General features: G+C 56.8%; 1 protein-coding gene across 4 annotated transcripts in view; it reads right to left on the minus strand.

Annotated features, from left to right (window-relative positions):
* Positions 1-3,980: 3,980 nt before the first annotated feature.
* Positions 3,981-19,570, minus strand: part of ZC3H7B (zinc finger CCCH-type containing 7B) — a 38,746-nt gene continuing 23,156 nt past the window's right edge. For all 4 annotated transcript variants that reach the window (XM_037160065.2, XM_037160062.2, XM_037160063.2 and 1 more), the window contains 15 exons: positions 19,284-19,477; positions 18,640-18,961; positions 17,670-17,728; positions 16,820-16,919; positions 15,334-15,495; positions 14,372-14,577; positions 13,824-13,924; positions 12,712-12,893; positions 11,242-11,327; positions 8,347-8,480; positions 8,101-8,206; positions 7,843-7,951; positions 7,462-7,595; positions 7,177-7,340; positions 3,981-6,884 (listed from right to left, as the gene is read on the minus strand). In XM_037160065.2, coding sequence (XP_037015960.2) covers positions 6,638-6,884; positions 7,177-7,340; positions 7,462-7,595; positions 7,843-7,951; positions 8,101-8,206; positions 8,347-8,480; positions 11,242-11,327; positions 12,712-12,893; positions 13,824-13,924; positions 14,372-14,577; positions 15,334-15,495; positions 16,820-16,919; positions 17,670-17,728; positions 18,640-18,961; positions 19,284-19,477 — 2,306 coding nt within the window. In that variant the 3' untranslated portion in view covers positions 3,981-6,637. The remainder of the gene's footprint in view (positions 6,885-7,176; positions 7,341-7,461; positions 7,596-7,842; positions 7,952-8,100; positions 8,207-8,346; positions 8,481-11,241; positions 11,328-12,711; positions 12,894-13,823; positions 13,925-14,371; positions 14,578-15,333; positions 15,496-16,819; positions 16,920-17,669; positions 17,729-18,639; positions 18,962-19,283; positions 19,478-19,570) is intronic.

The raw sequence follows: 19,570 nt of genomic DNA on the forward strand, positions 1-19,570 counted from the left end.
GCCATGTGCCTTGCAAGGTACACAGGTGTGCATGGGGAATGCATCATTGGGGCTTTCTACCATGTGCAGAGCCTGAAGTCTGTTTTCTCTCTCTCTTTAAAGGTTTTATTTATTTATTTTTCGAGAGGGGAAGGGAGAAAGAAAGAGGCAGAGAAACATCAATGTGTGGTTGCCTCTCGCACACCCCACACTGGGGACCTGGCATGTACCTCAACTGGGAATCAAACTGGTGATCTCCCGGGTTCACGGGCCTGTCCTCAATCCACTGAGACATTAGCCAGGGCTGAAGTCTGTTCTCTTAAAGGAAGTCACAAAACCTGCAGCCTGGGGTCCCTTTGGTTTTCCTGAGAGGGAAGAAGTGGCGGGCGCCAGCGGGCAGGTGCTGGGAGGCCAGGCGGAGCAGGGACTACTGAAAGGGGCCAGTTCTGTGACCTGCCTCAGGCTTGTCTTGGATGATGCCCTGCTTCCCGGGCCATCCTAGGCACCTTGGTGAATACTGGACTCTGTGGTTCCCAGGCCACCTGAAAGTGTGGTTGAAGCCAGAGTTCTGTATGTCACCTTCCGCTGAAGACCAGCATCAGATTCGGCCAGCGGGTTGTCAGCTCTCAGTGACGCCACACACTGATGCGGGATCTGGAAGCAGCCGTTCAGATCTTCTGGGTCTCTGGTCCAAAACTGCTGAACGTGTGACAGCCTTCAGGTCTGGTTCTGTGTCTCTGACACTCCTGATTGGATGCAGTAAGCAATGCTTCCTTTGCTGTAGCAGATTTGTACGCCATCCTTCGCTGCTCTCCAAAATCCCATTTTTGCATAGAACCAAACATACTCCAGGAACCTCTTTGGCATCTTCTGAACAGCTCTCACCTTGTCTTCTAATCACCCTCCTTCCCTCCCTAGTGGCCCTCCCTCCCCAAAACCATGTTCTTTTCCCAAACTAAAATTAATTTCAATTTTTGAAAACAGAAAAACAGTATATGGCTCAAAGCTCAACATTTTCGATGAAGGCATCCTTTAGAAATGTCATTTCTAGCCCTGGCTGGCGTAGCTCAGTGGATCGAGTGCGGGCCTGCGAACCAGAGTATCGCGGTTCGATTCCCAGTCAGGGCACATGCCTGGGTTGCAGGCCAGTTCCCGGCAGGGGACGCATGAGAGGCAACCACACATTGGTGTTTCTCTCCCACTCTTTCTCCTTCCCTTCCCCTCTCTCGAAAAATAAATAAATATTTAAAAAAAGAAAAAGAAAGAGAGAAACATCAGTTTGTTATTCCACTTGTGTATTAATTTGTTGATCTTTTGTATGTGCCCTGACCAGGGATCAAATCCACACCTTGGTGCATTGGGACATTGCTTATAACCAACTGAACTATCTGACTAGTGCTCCTTGTTTTTCAATTAGTCTATTTGTCTCATTGATATCAACTCTCCTGGGTTCTAGTCCTGTAGAAATTAGTCACTGCAGGTATCTTCAAGTTTATCTCTTATGGTGTCTCGTACAGAATTTCTTATATTTGATGTAGTTGATTATATTGGTCTTTCAAGGTTTGAATTCTTGTTGAAGAAATCCTATCCTACACTAATGCTATTAAAATACTCTGCATGCTTCTAAACATTTTAAACATAATTGGAGTTGATAGTGTTTGGGGGAATAGGATGGGGCCTGCCTGGATATTTAGTTATATATAATGAATAAATAACCAGTGGTCACAACTAAAAAAAAAAAAAAAAAAAAAAAGAAATGTCATTTCTAAGCCCTGGTTGGTTAGCTCCTGAGCAATTGGTTGGAGCATCATCCTAATACACCAAGGTTGCAGATTTGATCCCCGGTCAGGGCACACAGAAGAATTAACCAATGAATGCATAAATAAGTGGAACAACAAACTGATGTTTCTCTCTCCTTTCCTCTTTCTCTAAAATCAATCAAAAACAATTTTAAAAGTACATATATAATGAAACCTCGTTTTTAAAAAATGAGATTTTTGTATTTCTCTTTCCAGCACCCTTCGCCTCTGTGATCCCGGGTAAATGAGGACATGGCGGGCCTGGTCTGCAGGCTGCCCCGATTTGCAGGATGGGGTGACCGAGGCTGAGCTGGTGGTACCTTAACCATTCCTTGGCCCAACAACCCTGTCACATGCAAGGTTAGCTTACCACAGAGGTGGAGTGGGTAGGTGCCCACAGGTTTCAGAGGCAATAGGAAGTGCCCCACATGACTCAGAAAAATGCCCACCAGATGCATGACATGAGTCCTTGGAGCTTTGTCCCTGTGGCCCTCTGCAGGCCCGTCAGTGTGTGAGCATATGAAGCCTCTAGGACCTGGAACAAGTGCTTAAGGTGTGCCTGGCACCGCCTAGGTCTTGTGAGGAATTCAAAGTTAAATAACAGACGCAGCCAGGCAAGTCTCCACCTTTAAGGAATTTTCATGCCAGTCAGGCCACCTCGCACCCCTGCTCTGCACCCAGGGTGTCCAGACTGCAGCATCACCCATGGTCACAGAGGGGCCACCCAGCAGGTTGCTGGGTCAGGGTGCTAGGGAGGGACGTGGGAGGGGGGAGGCCATGTAAAAGCCTGGGGACACTCAGAGGGGCCACCTAGCAGGCATGTGGGGATTGTCTGCACTTCTTGGGTTTCCCGGCTTAGAGGTCTCCTCTGGTTGGTTGCTTATTATACTCTTTATTTGTTGAGTTCAAGGGAGGTCCTGATGTGGGCTCATAATTTCTCCAGCCCGAGGATTGGGTCTGGGAGCAGTACCTTGTGATGCCACTTTGTTTTTTTTGGTGTGCGGCCAGGGATGCTGAGAAACCAGACGTCAGCGCTGAAGAGACCTTTGCCTACCAGCCAAGTGGTTCTTTTTCTGCCTCCTTTCTGGGGGTCCTCGGAACCTTCACTGAATGTACAGGAATATTGTGAACAGACACACTGCGTCCGGTGCCTGGCACACAGAAGGTCCTCAGTCAAGCCAGCAGCTGCTTACTCATCTGGTCATTTGTCAAGCATCTTAGCCCTTCCTGTATACTGAGCCCAAATGACTCCCTATCCTTGAAGTTACACAGGTCTTAGACCTCTGTTCCTGGGGTCACTGTGCTGTAGTTTAAAGCTGTCTGGAGAGCTTGCTCATGAACATGTGCAGCTCCTCCATGGCCTGCAACCACACACAATGCGAGATTTGAAAAAGTACCTCCAGCCCTGGCTGGTGCAGCACAGGGGATTGAGTGCCAGCCTGCAAACCAAAAGGTCGCCAGTTCAATTCCTGGTCAGGGCACGTGCCTGGGTTGTAGGGCCAGGTGCCTGGTTGGGGCATGTGAGAGGCAACCAGTCAATATATCTCTCATAAATTGATGTTTCTCTCATTCTCTTTCTCCCTCCCTCCCTCTAAAAGTAAATAAAATCTTTAAAAAAAGAAAAATTACCTTCAGCAGATACAGATGTCCCTCATTAAGGATTCCTGAACTAATATACTCTTCTTTTAAGGATGGGGAAGCCCATGTGACTTAGATCTTCCTGGGCCCAGAAGAATCTGTGTTGCAGTCAAGATCCTATTTCAAAGCATGACATGGCCCCTCACCTTCCTGGAAAAACCACACACAGACAGTGCACAGTGCCGGCCCTTCAGGACGTGCACATGGTAAGAGTAGGGAGGAGTGGGTGCTGCTGGACAGCCCACGCGGAGGGCTGAGAGCAGGCAGGCTGCAGAAGAGCCAGCAGAGGGTGGTACTGGGGTCACTTGAGCAGAGCACAGCTTGTCCCTGTCAGCTGCCTGAGCCAAGGTCAGCTGTTGCCCTGTTTACACAGGGAACCAGACCTGCCCCTCACCCCTCGGAATGTCTGCTTTGAGGCATTCCCAGCACCAGCCAGCTCTGCCTCATGAGTATATTGTAGCCCAGGCCCTGGGCACAAGTGCCAGGCAGGGAGGAACAGGAGCGACACCTTGGGGACAGAGGTCAAAATGCACATTTATTTTCTAGAACAAAGGCTAAGAGAAGCAAGTTTCTTTCATTTTATTTTAAGAAGGACAAAAATTGTTATTAAAACATCTACATTATTATCAAGATACTAGACCTTATGAATATTTAATATTAAAGTGTGGTATTCTTAAATTTTTATACACAGACGTTTTAAAAGGACCACTAAGTTGATTCCTGCCCAGCTGAGAAATGCAGCATCCCTCTTTGCCTGATCCAAAGGGACCCTCACATCAAGGGTGTCTGTTCCTGGTCACCATGTTCGCAATGACGTCTTGACCCTGCCTGATGGTGGTGGGCACAGGCCCCTGGTTCAACTCTCCCAGCCTCCCAGTCAGGGTCACAACTGAAATAGTCCCCTCACCACTCAGAGTCTACTCCCATCCCCCTCCCCACACCTCCCTTCCTGCTTCTTGCTCAGGGGAGCAGCTCTGGCCAGGCCAGAAAGGCCCAGATCCCAGGGACCCCTGGGAGGGTAACAGGTAGAAGAAAAATCTGGACTCTAATCCGATTCCCTTGGGTGGGAGACAAACAGCAATCATTTTCTGTTCTTGAGCACTCTTACTCGCTCCTCACCAGCGGTGGTCTGGGAGCTGCCACGCAGAGCTAGGCCTAGGCAGGGCCACTTCTGCCCCAGTCACCTCTGACCACGGCTCTAGTCCCTGAATCCTTGAAAATGGCCTGATGACCCTGAAAACCTTTCCCAATTACATCAGATGGCTGCATTTTCTGACCAAATTCTTTATCTTTAGCCCTCGTTAGAAGTGATTCGTTGGATACCACACACATATATAATATTATATAGAGCGATATATTTAATACCTGTGTATATATGTATCACAGGAGCGACATATATACACACTAAAAACAAGGCTGGTGACAACAGACTGCAACACCACGAATCAGGGAAAACACATGTCATTGACATTCATGGCCACGCCCCCACCTTGGGTGTGGTCTCTCCTCCCCTCCAGCTCCACCAGCATCCACACTCCGCAGCGCTGGCCTGCTGGGGGAAGGGGCAGGGAGGAAGGGATGCATGCCGGTTACTGGGGAAAGGCTGGGCAGTGGCGGCAAGAGGAACAGGGTTCTCTGCGGCCTGGGACGCCCGTCATCATATCCGCACACTATCAATCCTTGCTTGAGGAGAAATACAGGGTACTCTATACTCTCCATCTCACCCCCAACTCCAGCCTTGGTCCTGGTTCCTTTGGGGGGGGGGGGGCCCACTTCTTGTGCCAATGGTGTGGGGCCTTCTGGAATGTCTAGGGAACCATGGGAGGCTGGATATACTCACAGGGGGTGGGATGGAGAGGAAGGGGTGCACACAGACATTAGACGAGGGGGACAAGAGAGGGGCTTGGTGGGGGGGCAGGGGCTGGGGAATCAGTTGGGGTCCTAGGCAGCTGGCAGGGCTGGGGAGCAGGAGGGAGGGGCCGGGACAGATGGTCATAATTGATTTCTGGGTCTGGGGAGAAGGGGGAGAGGACCATGCTGGGTGCCCAGAAAGAGGGGTTATATCTGGTCCTGGAGTGGCCCATGGTGCCCAGAGTCACGTCTCCCTTCTCTCCACCTCTCCCCCATCCCAATACCTGATGCAGAACCTGAGCCCACGGGTGTCCTGCCCATTCCCAGCTCTCCTTACTACCTGTCCCTGAGCGGGGCGGGGAAGTAATCTTTGCTGCTACACTCCCCGCAACCGTCCTCGGGAGGGCACTTCCCCTCCACATTGCTGACAAGACTAGCCCTCTGAGCCCCCTTCCCCAGCCCCTGGGTGGGGTTGCCTGGGACCCCAGCTGCACATGGAGTCAGAGGCTGTCTGTCACACTCTTATCGAGAGCCTGGAAGCTCCAGCTAATGACAAGCCCTGAGTCTTCTGACTAGTTTTGCACCCCAGCTCTACCTCAGGCCGTGGGAGGGAGACCCTGGGCAGATAACTAACCTCTCTTTTAGGCCTCAGTTTTCCTATCTGCAAAACAGAGGTTTGGGCTGGGCCATCACCAAAGGCTCTGAGGATCTAGGATTTACATTCAATGGCTCAGGAGCGAGAGGGGCTGGGATGGTAGCCTCCCTGGAGAGTCAACTCCAGAGATCACTAGCCCAGCCCCTCCCATTCTTCCAACCAGAGGGAACACTGAGGCCCCAGAGGGTAAGTGGCCAGTACAGTGTCTCAGCCCCATCCTGGGGCTGCATGTTAAAGCTACGTGGGGCTTCCTGCCCTCTGCTGTATCCTGATCTGCCCCCAGAGAGGTGGGGGTGGAATGAAGGTGGGGTCGGGAGAGGACCCTCCTGCTGCAGATTCAAGTGGGGACCCCAGGCTCTTCAGCCCTGACCTTTGGGCCCCCTTCAGGAGCAGACAGAAGTTAAAGCTGTAGCTGAAGCTGGAGGGGTCGGCTAGACTCCTCTCTACCCAACCCAGAGGGCTGGGAGTGGGAGAGGCCCTACCCAGGGTTTCAGCGGGATGAGGACCCTGGGACGGCTGGTGGCTGCAGCACGTGCACTGGGCTTGTGCACTGGGTAGTAGGGACAGATGGCAGGGTGAGGCGTCTGGAGCCAGGGGCTGCTGGGTGAGGGCAGCCCCCACCCCCAGCCCTGGCCTGCTCTGGCCTTTCTACCAGGCCCTCTGTCCCCACCCCAACCCCTGACCCTAGGACTTCACCCACGACCAAGACGGGGTCCTACTCCCCAGTGACAGTGGCAGTAGCAGGAGCTTCTGGGGCTGCAGCAGCAGTGTTGCCATCCTCTTGCAGCAGGAAGTTGTATTTGCCAAAGTCATCATCCCGGGGGCACAGAAGCATGTCCTTGCGAGCCTTGGCCAGCTTCTGCTTCAGCACCTCGCGCCGATCCAGCCACTCGTTGAGCTCCTCCTGACCATGGGCGCAGCGGCACTTGTCCCCGTCGGGGCAGGCCTTTCCCTTCTGGAGCCTGTGGGCGGCAAGGGGCTCAATGCCCAATCCCAGTGCCCTTTCTACCACAGGCTGCTGGACCTGGGACCAGCAGCTTAACCTCCCCCAAGACGAGCCTCTCCCTGGGCAGCTTCAGTCACGCTGCAAGCTGGCACGTCCTGGCCTTCTCCAGGATCTGATCCAGAGCTGCGTGCGAAGTAGGGGTCTGGCCAGGCTCCACCCCACCCCTCCGACCCAGTCCTGCTGGCCCGGGCTTCCACCTCCCCAGGCCCACCGCCATCCACCCACGGCACTGGCCTCCCCGCAAGCACCTGTCACACAGCCGGAACTCGCCCATGGGGAAGCGATAGGCCCAGCCACTGGCGTCGCTGTCGGATGTGAAGACCTTCTCCTTGTGCTTCTCCGACTGGATGTGCTGCTGCCACTGCTTCTTGCTGTTGCTGTTCTTGCCGCAGAGCCAGCAATGGTAGCCCATCTGGGGGCACAGCCTCCGTGGGTGCCGGCTCCTCACACCTCTGCCCAGAGGCTGAGCCCCTCCCCACAGCCTGCCCCCAGTCGGGCTCAGAGCAAGGCCCCAAGCACGCGTGAGGCGTTACCATGATGTCGGCGTAGTCCGTGGGCATCTGGATCTGCTTCTCTCCTTCCCGGGAACTGATTGGGGTCCCTTCCCCTGGCTTCCCTGGGTTGTGTTTCTTCAGCCACATGTCATAGGTCTGCTGCATGTCCAGGACTGGTGGGAAGTAGGGAAAAGGGGACAGAGTGCACGGTGAAGGGGTGCTCTGGCACTCTGCCCCATGATCCCTGCTGGGACAGAGAACTGGGGGTGGCTCAGGCCCTGCCACTGGGCTGCCGGTCAACCCCAGAAGACCAGAGGGCGTGGCCGGGTGTGCCTGGAGAAGGGACCAGTGGCAAAGGTGCTCTTGGACCTGCGGAAAAGTTGGGGAGTCCAGCATTGAGGGGACGCAGGGCCCACTCACTCTTATTCTCCTTCATGAACGTCCACATGTCCCTCTCCTCTGGGCTGTGTGCGAAGGAGCAGTTCCCCACATACTGGCACTTGCGGCCGTTCTGCGCGTGGATGCAGAGCTGCAGGGCAGGCAAGGGGAGAGCATGATGCCGAGTCCCCCTGGATGGCGTCACCATCCCAGCTGGAGGGTAAGCCCTCCGGGAGCCCCATGGTCCCCCCAACCTGAGGTCCGACCGCCACCCTGCCGTGCCTCTCCCCTGGCACTCACGTCATATTGCTGTGGGAAGTTGCGAATGGATGGCAGTGGCCTCACTGACACCCACTTTCTCTTGGCCTTGGACATCACGAGAAGTACCCGTCGCTCCTTGGTCCAGCTGCAGGGCAGAGCGGGGGGCGGGCCACTTGGGGTGAGCTTGGGTGGAATCTCAGGCTGAGTGACCTCCACAGAGAGCCACAGCCTCCTTACTCGGTGCTCAAGTACACCACCCCTGCCCCCCGCCCCCACCCCACTCACCAGTGCTGGGCCTTGGCACTGCAGTACTTGAGGTCTTTGTCGGGCTCCACCACCTGCCCATTCCTCCAGCACTGGCCACACACAAACTTCATCTGCAGGTCAAAGGTGCTGGGCCCGTGTGTCCGTGGGGCACCCTGTGGACAGAACGGCAGGTGACACTACAAGCACCAGGGCTGAGGCCCTGGGGTCCATCATGAAGGTGGCCCCCGGGAGCATTAGGGCTGCCCAGAGCCTTGGAATGGGCTGCTCCATCACCCCTTCCTCGTGGGATGTAACCTCCCCCAACACCAGGAACGAGGCCTGGGATGGGGCTCCTGACTCCCAAGGTCCTGTGGACCTTAGCTGGCCAGTCCACACAGGCCTGCTCTGCGGAGGTGCTGGCATTTCTCTGGGCACAGCGTATGACCTCACACCTCTCTGCTTTTGCACATGCTGTTCCCTCTTCCTGGAATGCCTTTTCTCCATTCTTCACCAAATTTGTTCTAGAAATCTCCAAAACTCAGCTTGAGCACCTCCTTCAGGAAGCCTTCCTAGAGCTCCCCTAAGTGGTGGCTGTTCATCCTCTGGGCTCCCGCAGTATCTGAACTTGGTTGACGCATCTCATTATGAGGGCCAGACCTGGTGGAGAGCACGGCCCAGAGGGTGGGAAGCCACCTGTGGCACGTGGGGACAGAGGGGCCTGCGATGGGCAGTGGGACAGACTTTGGGGCAGCCCTGGACTAAGGCCCCGCCATGTTCATTCCCCATCCTCTCCTTTGCAGGCAGGAGGCCCTGCTCTTCCTGCACCCCTGTGTCAGGGTGAGAGGCAAGAGGTGAGGAAAGTGCCTACCCAGGGTTTCTTGCAACCTAGCTGTCCCTCCTGTGAGCCAGAGCCTCCCCATGCTCCTGGGAGGCTCAGAGAGGGGCCACCCCTGCAGGCAGCCGTCTCCTCCAGGCTGGCCAGTGCTTGTCCCCTGCCATGGGCGCACCCATGTCCCCAGCACTGCCAGCCCCACCCTTTTATCATAAGGATAAGGACTCGGCCTGTGCTACAGTGCTCCCCGCTGCAGCCCTGGGGGGTAGGTGGGGGCATTTGGCTCTGGGAGGTTACTAACCCACCCTTGGGTAAACGGCTTGAGGACAGTGACCTGGTGTGAGGCAGGTGCTCATGCTTCTTTAAGGAATGGCACAGATGGTTTACTTTGGCATCTCATACTTGGCTCCACTCTGGGATGGCAGGCAAGCAAGCAAGCAAGACGCCCATGCACAGGTCATGGCCAGACCTAGCACAGTTCTATTCTGGAGCCAGGTCCAAGGGTGGCATCTTGGTGGGGAGGGTAGGGCCTGGCAGCAGCCCTGGGCAGGATGAAGGGGGTGGGGGGGGGTTGGCAAGGGCTCTCTTCTCTCTTTAAAAGACGAGGCTGCAGGTCTAGCCCTGGCCCTCAGTGGTGCCCAGCTAGGATCCCAGCCAGGAGCAAAAGTAAGCCACATGGAAAGGGAGGGAGGAAGGAAGCAACCAGCAAGATGGGACAGAAAGAAAAAGGACCAGAAACAAGGGGGCTACGGAGAGAGAGGGAAGGCCTGAGGGTGCCGGGCAGCCCTGCTGACTGGCCAGCTGCGCCGCTCCCTCGCTCAGTGCCCACCCAGGCTGGTCTCAGGGTGGGCCAAGGGCCCAGCCTTCTCTCAAGTTGATCAGTGGGTTTTCCCTCCTGTGTGGATGGCACAGAGGCATCATATCATAATCACCATCTTCTGAGCTCTGAGGCCACCCCTTCTGCCCCAATGTCATCTAAATTACAGTGAGCCCTACCTGCTGGGGCAGGTATGAGGGTCAGGGTGGCACAGGGCCAGTACAGAGCAGGGACTCAGGACGTTGCACTGTGGTCAGCTCCTGTGAGCCTCACACCGACCTTGGGAGAAGGCAGGCAGGACTAGGGTTCCATTTTATGGATGAGGAACCCTCAGAGGTGAAGGGCATGGGACAGGTTGGGAGGGGGCAGAGAAAGGCGTCAGAGAGCCTGGGATTTACTTCACTGAGCTTGAGTCCCAGGGTGGGTCTGAGAATGGTCAGAGCTCCCTTTCCCTGTCCACAAATGCCATGATGCCGCAGCTCGATCTTCAGGACCAGGGTGAGGATTAGGAGGGACGGGGTTAGGGGGAAGTGGGGCCCCCCCAATCGGTAGATGAAAGTTTGAGGAATACCAGGATATTTACATGATCTCAAGTATCTCCCCAGAAGGTGTTTATTAATTACAAAGGGGAAACATAACTTCACAGTGGAGGCACGTTATATTAAGTTGTTCCATTATCATCAGTAAAAGCTGAGTTGGATGATGTGCCCCCCAGTGAGTGACCCAGGAAGACCACTGCATCATCCTGAGGTTTGAGGAACCACTGGGCAATGCCAGATGGATGGGCCTTTTGCAAAGCAAGCGTCTCTTCACCAACGTCCAGGTCATGAAAGACACAAAACGACTGAGAAAGGGCTCTGCATCGAAGGACACTAAAGCGACACAAGGGGCGAGTGCAGTGTGCTACTCGGGGTCTGGGAATGATTCGTGAAATCTGAGTGACAGTGCACACCAACGCTCATTGTGTGATGTTGATCAAGTCCTGTGCTTACTGTGTAAGGGGTGTCTTGATTTTTAGGAAACACACACGGAAATATTTAGGGGTGACAGGGCATTGTGCCTGCAACTTACTCTCAAATGTGTTCATTTCCATATATAAGTATGTGTTACGTACACACAGACAAAATGAGTGTGGAATGTGGTAAAATGTTAACATCTGGGGAATCCACAAATGGGCATACACAAACTGCTTGTACCACCGTTAAAATTTTCTGGTGAATCTGGAATTACGTCCAAGTAAAGGGATGAGGTCTGAGCCCACCCCCAAAGCCGGCCCGGGCCTTACCAAGCTGCTGCTGGCCTTCCCTGCGTGGGCCTCCATCTGCTGCCAGTATTTCTTAGACTCCTGGACGATGTCTTCGTGGGTCATGCCTGGGGGAGGGGTGGAAGCAGACATGGGTGTCCCTGAAGGCCCTCATCCAGGAGAGGCGGGGATCTGAGCAGGGTGGTGGACCCCAGGCCCAGGTGGAGGAGCCCCCCGCCACCTTTGGGCCTGACATGGAAAGAGGTAAAGAGGTAGGTGCAAGAACAGTGCTTGTTGTCTGGGCTTATTTGTGCATCTGTGACTGCGACAGCGGCCTGCTCCAAGAATGGGAAAATGCAGGAGGAAGATCCTGGCTCCGTGGCATGGCATGGTGGCTCCATGACCCTATACCACTGTCCCTGCCTCTTGGGCCAGCTGCTCAGTACCCTTCCTCGACCCCCGTCACACTCAGTGGGGCCTCAAGCCTGACCCCTGCAGGGCAGACTCCAGCCCACAAGTTCTTAGGGCTCCATGCCTGGCCTGGCCTGGTTCGCCAGCTCACTGAGGGGCAACGTCTCTTCACTGCCTGCCAGCACGGGGTATGAGCCCGAGCCTGGGGCCCAGACCCACCTACTCTCACTGCTGACACTGAGCCTGCCCGAGGGGCTACAGCTCAGACCCTTTTCCATGAAGCTGTCCTCCAGCCTACCTACCTCCAGCCTTCTAGTGCCTTTCCCAGAACTGATTTCGTCTTTGACCTTGTCCTATGGATACTGCTCCATGGTGGCCACTCGTCATCAGCCATTAACTCTGGGCCAGCCACTGCGCCTGACATCCATTTTCTTGCTAACGATTCCCAAACATGTATGTCCAGCCCAGACCTCTCCTATGAACTTCCAGGTGCCCACATCCAGCTGTCTGCTCAGTGTCTCCACTCTAAGTCCAACGGGCAGTGAGAACGGCCCAGATCCCACACCGGGCCCAGATGAGACCCCCACATCGGCTCCTCCTACAGCCTCCCCTCCACAGAACATGGCAACGCCGTCCTTCCAGCTGCTCTGGTCAAACCCTTATAGTGGGGAGAAGAGATGGAATGCCCACCTGTCACACTGCCCGCCCTGCCCTCACTCACACACGGCGGTCCCCACACAGCAAGGGTCTCCCTGGCTCTTGCTCGGTCCCTGACACAGAGCAGGGGCTCAGTGAGTCCAGGTTAGATTGAGTGAGTGAATCACTTTTAATCTCCTCAACTCTGACACAGAGACGATGATGGCCATTTCAGACAAGCAAATGGAGGCTCAGTGAGGGGGTGTGACCTGCTGATGACCATCCGGGGAGCCAAGGGAGTAGGAGCCTGGCTCTACTGGCCTCCGCCTGCCACTGCGGCAAGTGCCTGGAGAGGGGAAGCCCAGCATCCTGAGAGCAGAGCCTTCACAGTGTGCAGGAGGCCCCTCGGTGGCCACCCCGCTCCGCACCCAAGTCCCCCTCCACCCGCCACTGGGCAGGCCCTACCCGAGTACTGCTGGAGCAGCCAGACTTTGAGCTCGATGAAGCTGTGGGCGAAGTGGCAGCTGTCTTCCCGCAGGCAGCCGTAGCGTACCTCGTGGCGGCACACGTCGAACTGGAAGTGCTCCTGGAACTGGCGGATCTTGGAGTACTTGAGGGAGGTGGAGCGGACGATGTGCACCAGGCACCTGGAGGGCAGGTGAGGGGCACAATGCAGCCTGCAGCCCCCATTCCTGGGGGGGCCGCCTCCCACAGTGCCGGCAGCCTAGTGGGTGTCCTGCCCTCAGACCGCCCTGGATTACGGTCCCAGCTGTGTGCCCCTCTCCCGGATTCGACCTGAGGCAAGTTCAAAGACAGAGCTGCCTGCAGGAGCAGGGCACCAGCTCCCAGGTGCTCCTCGAGGCCGGGAGGAGGGAGAGGAGGCGTTTCCCTCAGGAACCCCAGCCCGATGCTCCAGAGCGGGTCCTGGACCGAGGGACAGTAATCGAGCAGCTCCTCCGGGCCAGGAATTTTAATTACCCTCTCAGCAACCTTAGGGGACTTGGGATCACCGTCAACTGTACAGATGAGGAAAGCAAGGGTCACAGTGGCCAGAGGACAGAGTAGGCCACTGACCAGGCTGGGCCTTGGACCCAGGTCTTTCTGACTCCAGGGCCTGGGCTCCATCATCCCCACTGGGGCAGAGCCAAGGGCGTCAGTGGGAGCAAAGGTGGGCAGCTGACTCACCCAGCCCCTCCCACTCAGTGTCCAACACAGATGTCAAGACAGTGGAGGGTACCAGACGGGGGTCAGAGGTGTGGCCTCCTGCTTGCCCGATGAGTACGTTACTTACTCCCAAGCCTCAGCGCTCTCATCCGTACAACTGACAGGAACTCTGACCTCATAGGACTACAGGGACCACTAAGATACCCAAGAGGATGCTTGGAACACAGATGCTCAAAACAGGCGGTTATGTCTGTCCTTTCCAGGTGGATGCTGGGTCTGAGTCCCAAATTCTGCCCCTTGCCTTGACAGCCTCCATCCACCCTCGAGCCTCAGCGGCTCCCCCGGCATCCGAGCTGCCCCGGGGCCCTCCCCCTGTGCCCCCACCCCTGGGCCGGGCTGCGGGCCCCACTCACTTGTTGTTGTAGAAGCTGTGCTTGGCAGCCAGGTTGGAGCAGACCGACGGAGAGTCCTTTGTGCCTTTGCTGATGATCCGGGGTTTGCTGTCAAAGCAGATCTGCCCAGGGAAGGGGCGGACAGATGGGTCCCTACAAGCCCTGTCCCGAATACCTGAGTCTGGGGAGTGAGGAAGGGAGTCCCAGGGTCTCTGGCCCTTGACCCTCTGGCTCTGACAGGTAACCAGGGCCTTGGCTCTCTTCACTCCCACCCCTCATTGGGACGTCACCATGTCAGGCCTGGGGCGGGGGTTATTCCAGGCCTCTGAGCCTCAGTTTCCACCTCCACACAATGAGGGGGCTGGAGAGGGTCAGGGCTTTGGCGTGATAGCAGCCTCTGAGCCTAACTTTCTAATGGTCCAAGAACCTGCTGATTCTAGCCTTGGGCCTCCAAAGCCCTCAGGCTCCAAGGCTGACATCCCACGATGGATGGAGTATGCCAGGGAGCCCCCTCCCTCCCCAGCCTGTGCCACGGAGGTGGCAGGTGGGTGGGGTGGGCAGGCAGGTACCTCGCAGAGGAAGGTGAAGATGCCCTGGTGCTCCTTAAGGAGCTTGGCGATGGTGAGGCTGCCACGCTTGATGCCCCCCAGCGGGTCAAAGAGCAGGTCGCGGTTAAGGGTGCCCTTCCGCTCCTCGGTCCACACGTCGATCTCCTCCTGATGGTAGGCGAAGGTGCAGTTATCCCCGTACTTACAGTCCTGCTTGTTAATCATGTCTGCAAAGAGGCAACAGGACACACGTTCTGCCAGGCGGGAAGGCACCCCCACAACCACCGCCACCGCGGTCCGGGGGACCAGCAACCCCCCTGCAGGGCCTGTGCTCATCTCCGACATAGTGTGCTGGACACCTGGGAGGGGAGGGGAGGCAAGGCAGAGCTCCGGGACAGCCCTCCCCAGGCCAGGCCCCCTCTCTGCCCTATACCTGGTGGGTGGGGATTTGCATCCTCATCTGCAAAGCACAGCTGTCATCAGGCTCCACCCCCCCGAGTCGTGAGGACGCATGGCAGTGGGTACAGAGGGGCGGCAATATAAAGCACTGGCCAATACTGTGACCGCCACGTACTGCTCTACAGCCTGCACCAAGATGCTTAGTTGGAGAATGGGAAGAAAGCGTGTAAACTGTCCATTAAATTTCAACCATAATGACATGAGGTGAAGTGAGGGCAATAACCACAGAATAATTTTTAAAAGCCAACACTTACCAAGCCTTTACTATGTGCCCCTCCTAAATACTTTGGTAGTTCTCCTTAAGCTGTCTGACCCTCACATTCGAGAGCACAGGCCACCAGCTCAGTTGTAACATCCCGAACATTCCCACCTGTCTGCAGGGCTGGCCACAGTGGGAAATGCTCGCTCTGATGTGGGGTTCACCCTCGATGGGCCATACCTGCTCTGTCTACCTCTATCTACCTGTGATGAGGAGCAGAGCAGCAGCCTGGAATAAGAGCAGGACCCTGCCACGGGCCACCCACCTTTGCACAGGTAGTAGGAGCCCACGAAGCTGGTCTTGGTGGGTCGGGGCCGGATTCGCTTCCAGGTCTGGTCCTCAGAGCTCCGGAGCCGACCGAGCAGGGTGTCCCGCTTGCACTTATGCTCCAGGCCCTCTCGGTAGGTGTAGTCGCCTGCCCTGGGGCCTGTGGGTGCAGGGTGGGTAGGGGCTGTCATTCTGGAAGCAGAACTGACAGGTGATGGCTGACGGGCCTAAGCAGTGGCAAGTGCCCCCCCCCCCCGCCACACCCTCCCGTGCCCTGCGCTCTCTGGGGCCTGGCTAAGGGAGCCTGAGCACGTCGGGGTTTCCTGGAATGAGTCAGAGGACAGGGCCTGGCAGAGAGCAGACCTCCACAACACCCTCCCTTACTCTCCTGCCCCCAAGGGCATCACCCAGATACAGTCACCCTCCCTTGCTCCTTTTTCTCTTCTCAATCCTCTCAAATCTTCTGACCAAGGGCCTCCCTTCCCCAGACAATGGAGTGGGCCAGTCTCCTTAAAGAGACCACGAGGAAATGGCCCTTGGGGGGACCTCATGTGATCTGGCCGCCAGGCATGCACCGGCTCCTGGGGCCTTAGCCAGCTTCCTGGGTGCTGGGAGCAGCGGGCACGTGGACTGGGAAGGGGGCCAAGGGAGAACTTCCTCATGGGCACAGCCATCCAACAAAACGGCATTCTGCGCTCCATCCCCACAGATCCATGGGTGCTCTGGTCAGATGACTCTCAGGGGTGACATGTATGTGGGGGGGCTAATGGGAGTGTCATGCAGAGAGCGGATGACAGCAACTGGATGGTCTCTAAGGTCCTCTGAACTCCAATACGCTTGAGATAGAGAATTCTAGACTGTTAGGATTTGGGGTTCTGTCAACCCCAGCATCCCAAGAGAATATCATTCTAGAACTTCAGGACAGTAGGATGCTGACAAATAAAACTCTGAGTCTTAAGAGTCTAGAATTCTGAGATTCTAGGCATGCTGAAAATTATCTACCAACCTTGGAGATCTGTTCTGAACTGCTTCTATCATCTCCCTTGGATGTGGGGGGCTGGGAGCTGAGGAAATACCTTTCTCAAACTCCTTTGCCACCTGGGTGCAAGGTTTGAACTCACCAGGGGAGGCGCACTAGGGGGTGGAGCATGGACAGAGGGGCAGGCTGCTGCATCTCCTCTGGCAGAGGTGAGTTCGCAGCACCCATTGGCTTCTGCATTCTGCAGCCAGGTACCAGCTTCCAGGTTGCAGGGCAGCCATGATACTCACCAGCAGTGCCAGCAGGGGCCCCTCCCTCCCAGCCCTTCTGAAAGCCCCCACTCCCATATCACATCCCTGTCTGCTGGAAATCCCCAAGGGGCTCCTGTCCCGCAGTGCACGAGGGACTCCTCTCTGACCAGTGCACGAGAATTCTGTCATGCTGGGAGTATGCACTCCTGAAATTCCAAGCAGCTCTGGGCAGAGGGGCAGAGTACAAAAGTTACCTGTTTTGGGGTAGCAGAGCTGGCAGGCCTGCTTGAACTCGTGGGTGGCAGCCAACGGGTTCTTGATGAGCAGGGCGGTGTTGGGCATGGAGGGCTCTGGCTGTGGCAAGGGAAAGTTGGCCATCTTGGGTGCCTTAGATGGGGGCTCTATGACCCTCCCATCCCACCCAAGAGCAGAACTGTAGTCCAGGGCCCTCTTTCTTCCTCTGCCCTCCCAGCTGGGGAGCTCCCTATAACATGATCCCAGAATCCAGAACATCAGGACTGAACCAGCATAGTAGGGGTACGCGGGTTACAGTGACCTTGGCTTAGAACCATTTACTTGAGTAAAAAAGCCCAACATGAAAGTGGAGAAGTAGGAGTGGCCCCAAATGCCATGCTGTCCCCCAGCCTCTGTTTCCCAAGTCCCCACAGCATCAACAGATGGGGAAGAAGGCAAGACTAGAGGAGGTTCGGTGACTTTGCTGGGGCCACCCAGCTAGTGTCCAGGCTGAGGCATGAGTTCAGGCTTCATAAATCCTGGTCAAGGGCTCTCCTGCACCCAGAACCCGGCTGAGTCCCGAAACCAGGGATGTTGACTATCCCGGGGAAGTTACTTAGCCTTTCTGAGCCTTGATGTCCTCTTCTGTCACACCCCAGTGCCCTCTGCCCTCTGCTCACCCCCCCAGCACACAGCTCGGGTGGGAAGTCTGGGAGAGACCAGCCCTGGCCCGTGGGCTCTGAGGGGCTCCTCCCGGGGGGGATGCAGCTCTTTGTCCCAGGCAGAGGGCTCACCCCGACTCCAGCCCCCAACCACTTGTCCTCTAACCCCTGGGACGACATGGGATGCCTGAGTCACCAAGTCACTCACCGAAGGGGCTGGTTTTTGAGAGCCACTTGGGGGACGATGGTCCTGTGAATTGGCATCCTCTGGGCAAGGAGAAGACACAGGGGTCACCGCCCGGATCTGGAGGGTGTGAAGGGTCCTCCGAGGACCTGTCCTCCATATTTCTAACCCAGAGAACCTCCCAGGTACACGTCCTCTCCTACTCATGCTGACCCCCTAACTCTTAGGGAAGTGTCCCAGCCTAAGTGTGTCCCCGTGTTTACACCTTTGCCACACTCACTGTCCCCCAGAAGCAAGCCGAAGCGCCTCAGCTTGGCTCCCAGGTCCTCCAAGACCAGCTCAGGTCTTGCCGGCCCCCAGACCACCCTCCCTCATAACCCGCTCATCTGCCTTGGGAGATGTCCCCCTGTCATGCAGACTGCTGAAATGACCTCCTTCAAGAGGTGCCGTCATCCCCTCCTGGAAGCCTCCCTGGGCCCCGAGGCTGAGTGAAGCCCCTCTGGGCTCAGCAGCCCCGTGAATCCCCCTCAGCTGTGAGCTCTCTGAGCCAGGTCTGACTGTGGAAAGCCAGGCCCATCAGGGCCCAGGTGGGTCTGTTTCCTCTCTGGGTCCCTGGCACCCAGCTCAGAGTGGTGCTGAAGGTACCCATGGCCTTGCACCACTCCCCTAGCCTCAGGGTCATCCCATGCGACCCTATCGTCTAGTGACCCCAGGGCCCTGAGGGCTGGGCAGAGAGCACCCGATCGCAAGTCCTGGTTCTAGACTACCACAGCTCTGCTGTCTGAGACTAGATGAGATGCCGGCCCCATGCCGCACTGAGAGTGGCAGGAGACAGCATCTCAGAAGACGTGGCCCCGGACAGCGACAGGGTGAGAGGACCTGGGCTTTCTCAAGACAACTGTGACCCCCGCTCTGCTCTCCAGAGACTGGAGCTGCGATGATACTTGGCAAACTGTCAAGGGGTGCGGGGTGACTATGCCCACCCGGGACTCACCCATGAAGGAGCTGGTCTTGTCCAGGGAGCCCCGGGTCGACCCAAAGCTGTCCAAGGCGTCCAGCCGGGTCTCTGAGTACGGCAGCAGGTCCAGGGAGTCCAGTGCGGAGCCTGGGGGGTCAAGGGCGTCCAGCACAGAGGCAGCCAGCTTCTTGGAGGGGTCCATGACGAGGCCAAAGGAGGCAGGGGGCAGTGGGCTGGAGACGGGGATGGACCCACCCACCACGGGTGGCAGCAGCGGGGTCCCGCCCGGGAACACGGGTATCAGCTGGGGCAGCTCACTGGGCACAGCGCTGCCAGGCAGGCCACCCTGGACCAGAGACTGCAAGGTGAACAGAGGTGTCAGGAGAGAACTTGAGTGCCCGGGTCTGGGCACATCGGGCACTGGGAACAGCCAACCCTCTGCACCTTGGCCCCAGCCTGCTCCATGGGGTGAACCAGAAATCTTTATCGCCCCTTCCAGCTGCACGTTCTGCAGCTTTACATTTCTTCCAAGCTGGTACCCACCCAAGGCCTCAGTTTTACCACCTGTGACATGGAGACAAGGGCTTCCCTCCAACCGTTGTGGGTTGTGAGGATGAATGTGATGGGGTCCCAGCTGGGATGGGCAGTCAGGAGAGCAGGAGGGCGGAGGCAGGGCTCACCAGGGAGTCCAGAAGGGAGTCCAGCTCAGGACCGAGGACGTCCCCGTCAGAGAAGTCGTCCAGGGCCTCGGTGCCGGGGAGGGCCCTACTGCTACTGTCCAGGGGAGCCAGCAGATCCAGAACGTGAGGGAACAGGGGCATCGTAAGGGTGGAGGGGAGGGGTGCCGGGGAGCCTCGAAGGTCCACGTAGCAGTCTGGGGAGGGGGGAGTGGGGCTCAGTAGCTGTGGGGGCTGCTGCTTGGTGGGAAAGGGGAGTTGTCCCAGGGCCCTGGGGTCCTCATCCAACA

This window comes from Artibeus jamaicensis, unplaced genomic scaffold (genome assembly GCF_021234435.1).
Source record: "Artibeus jamaicensis isolate MK-2021 breed Jamaican fruit bat unplaced genomic scaffold, CSHL_Jam_final contig_233, whole genome shotgun sequence".
Taxonomy (NCBI): Eukaryota; Metazoa; Chordata; class Mammalia; order Chiroptera; family Phyllostomidae; genus Artibeus; species Artibeus jamaicensis.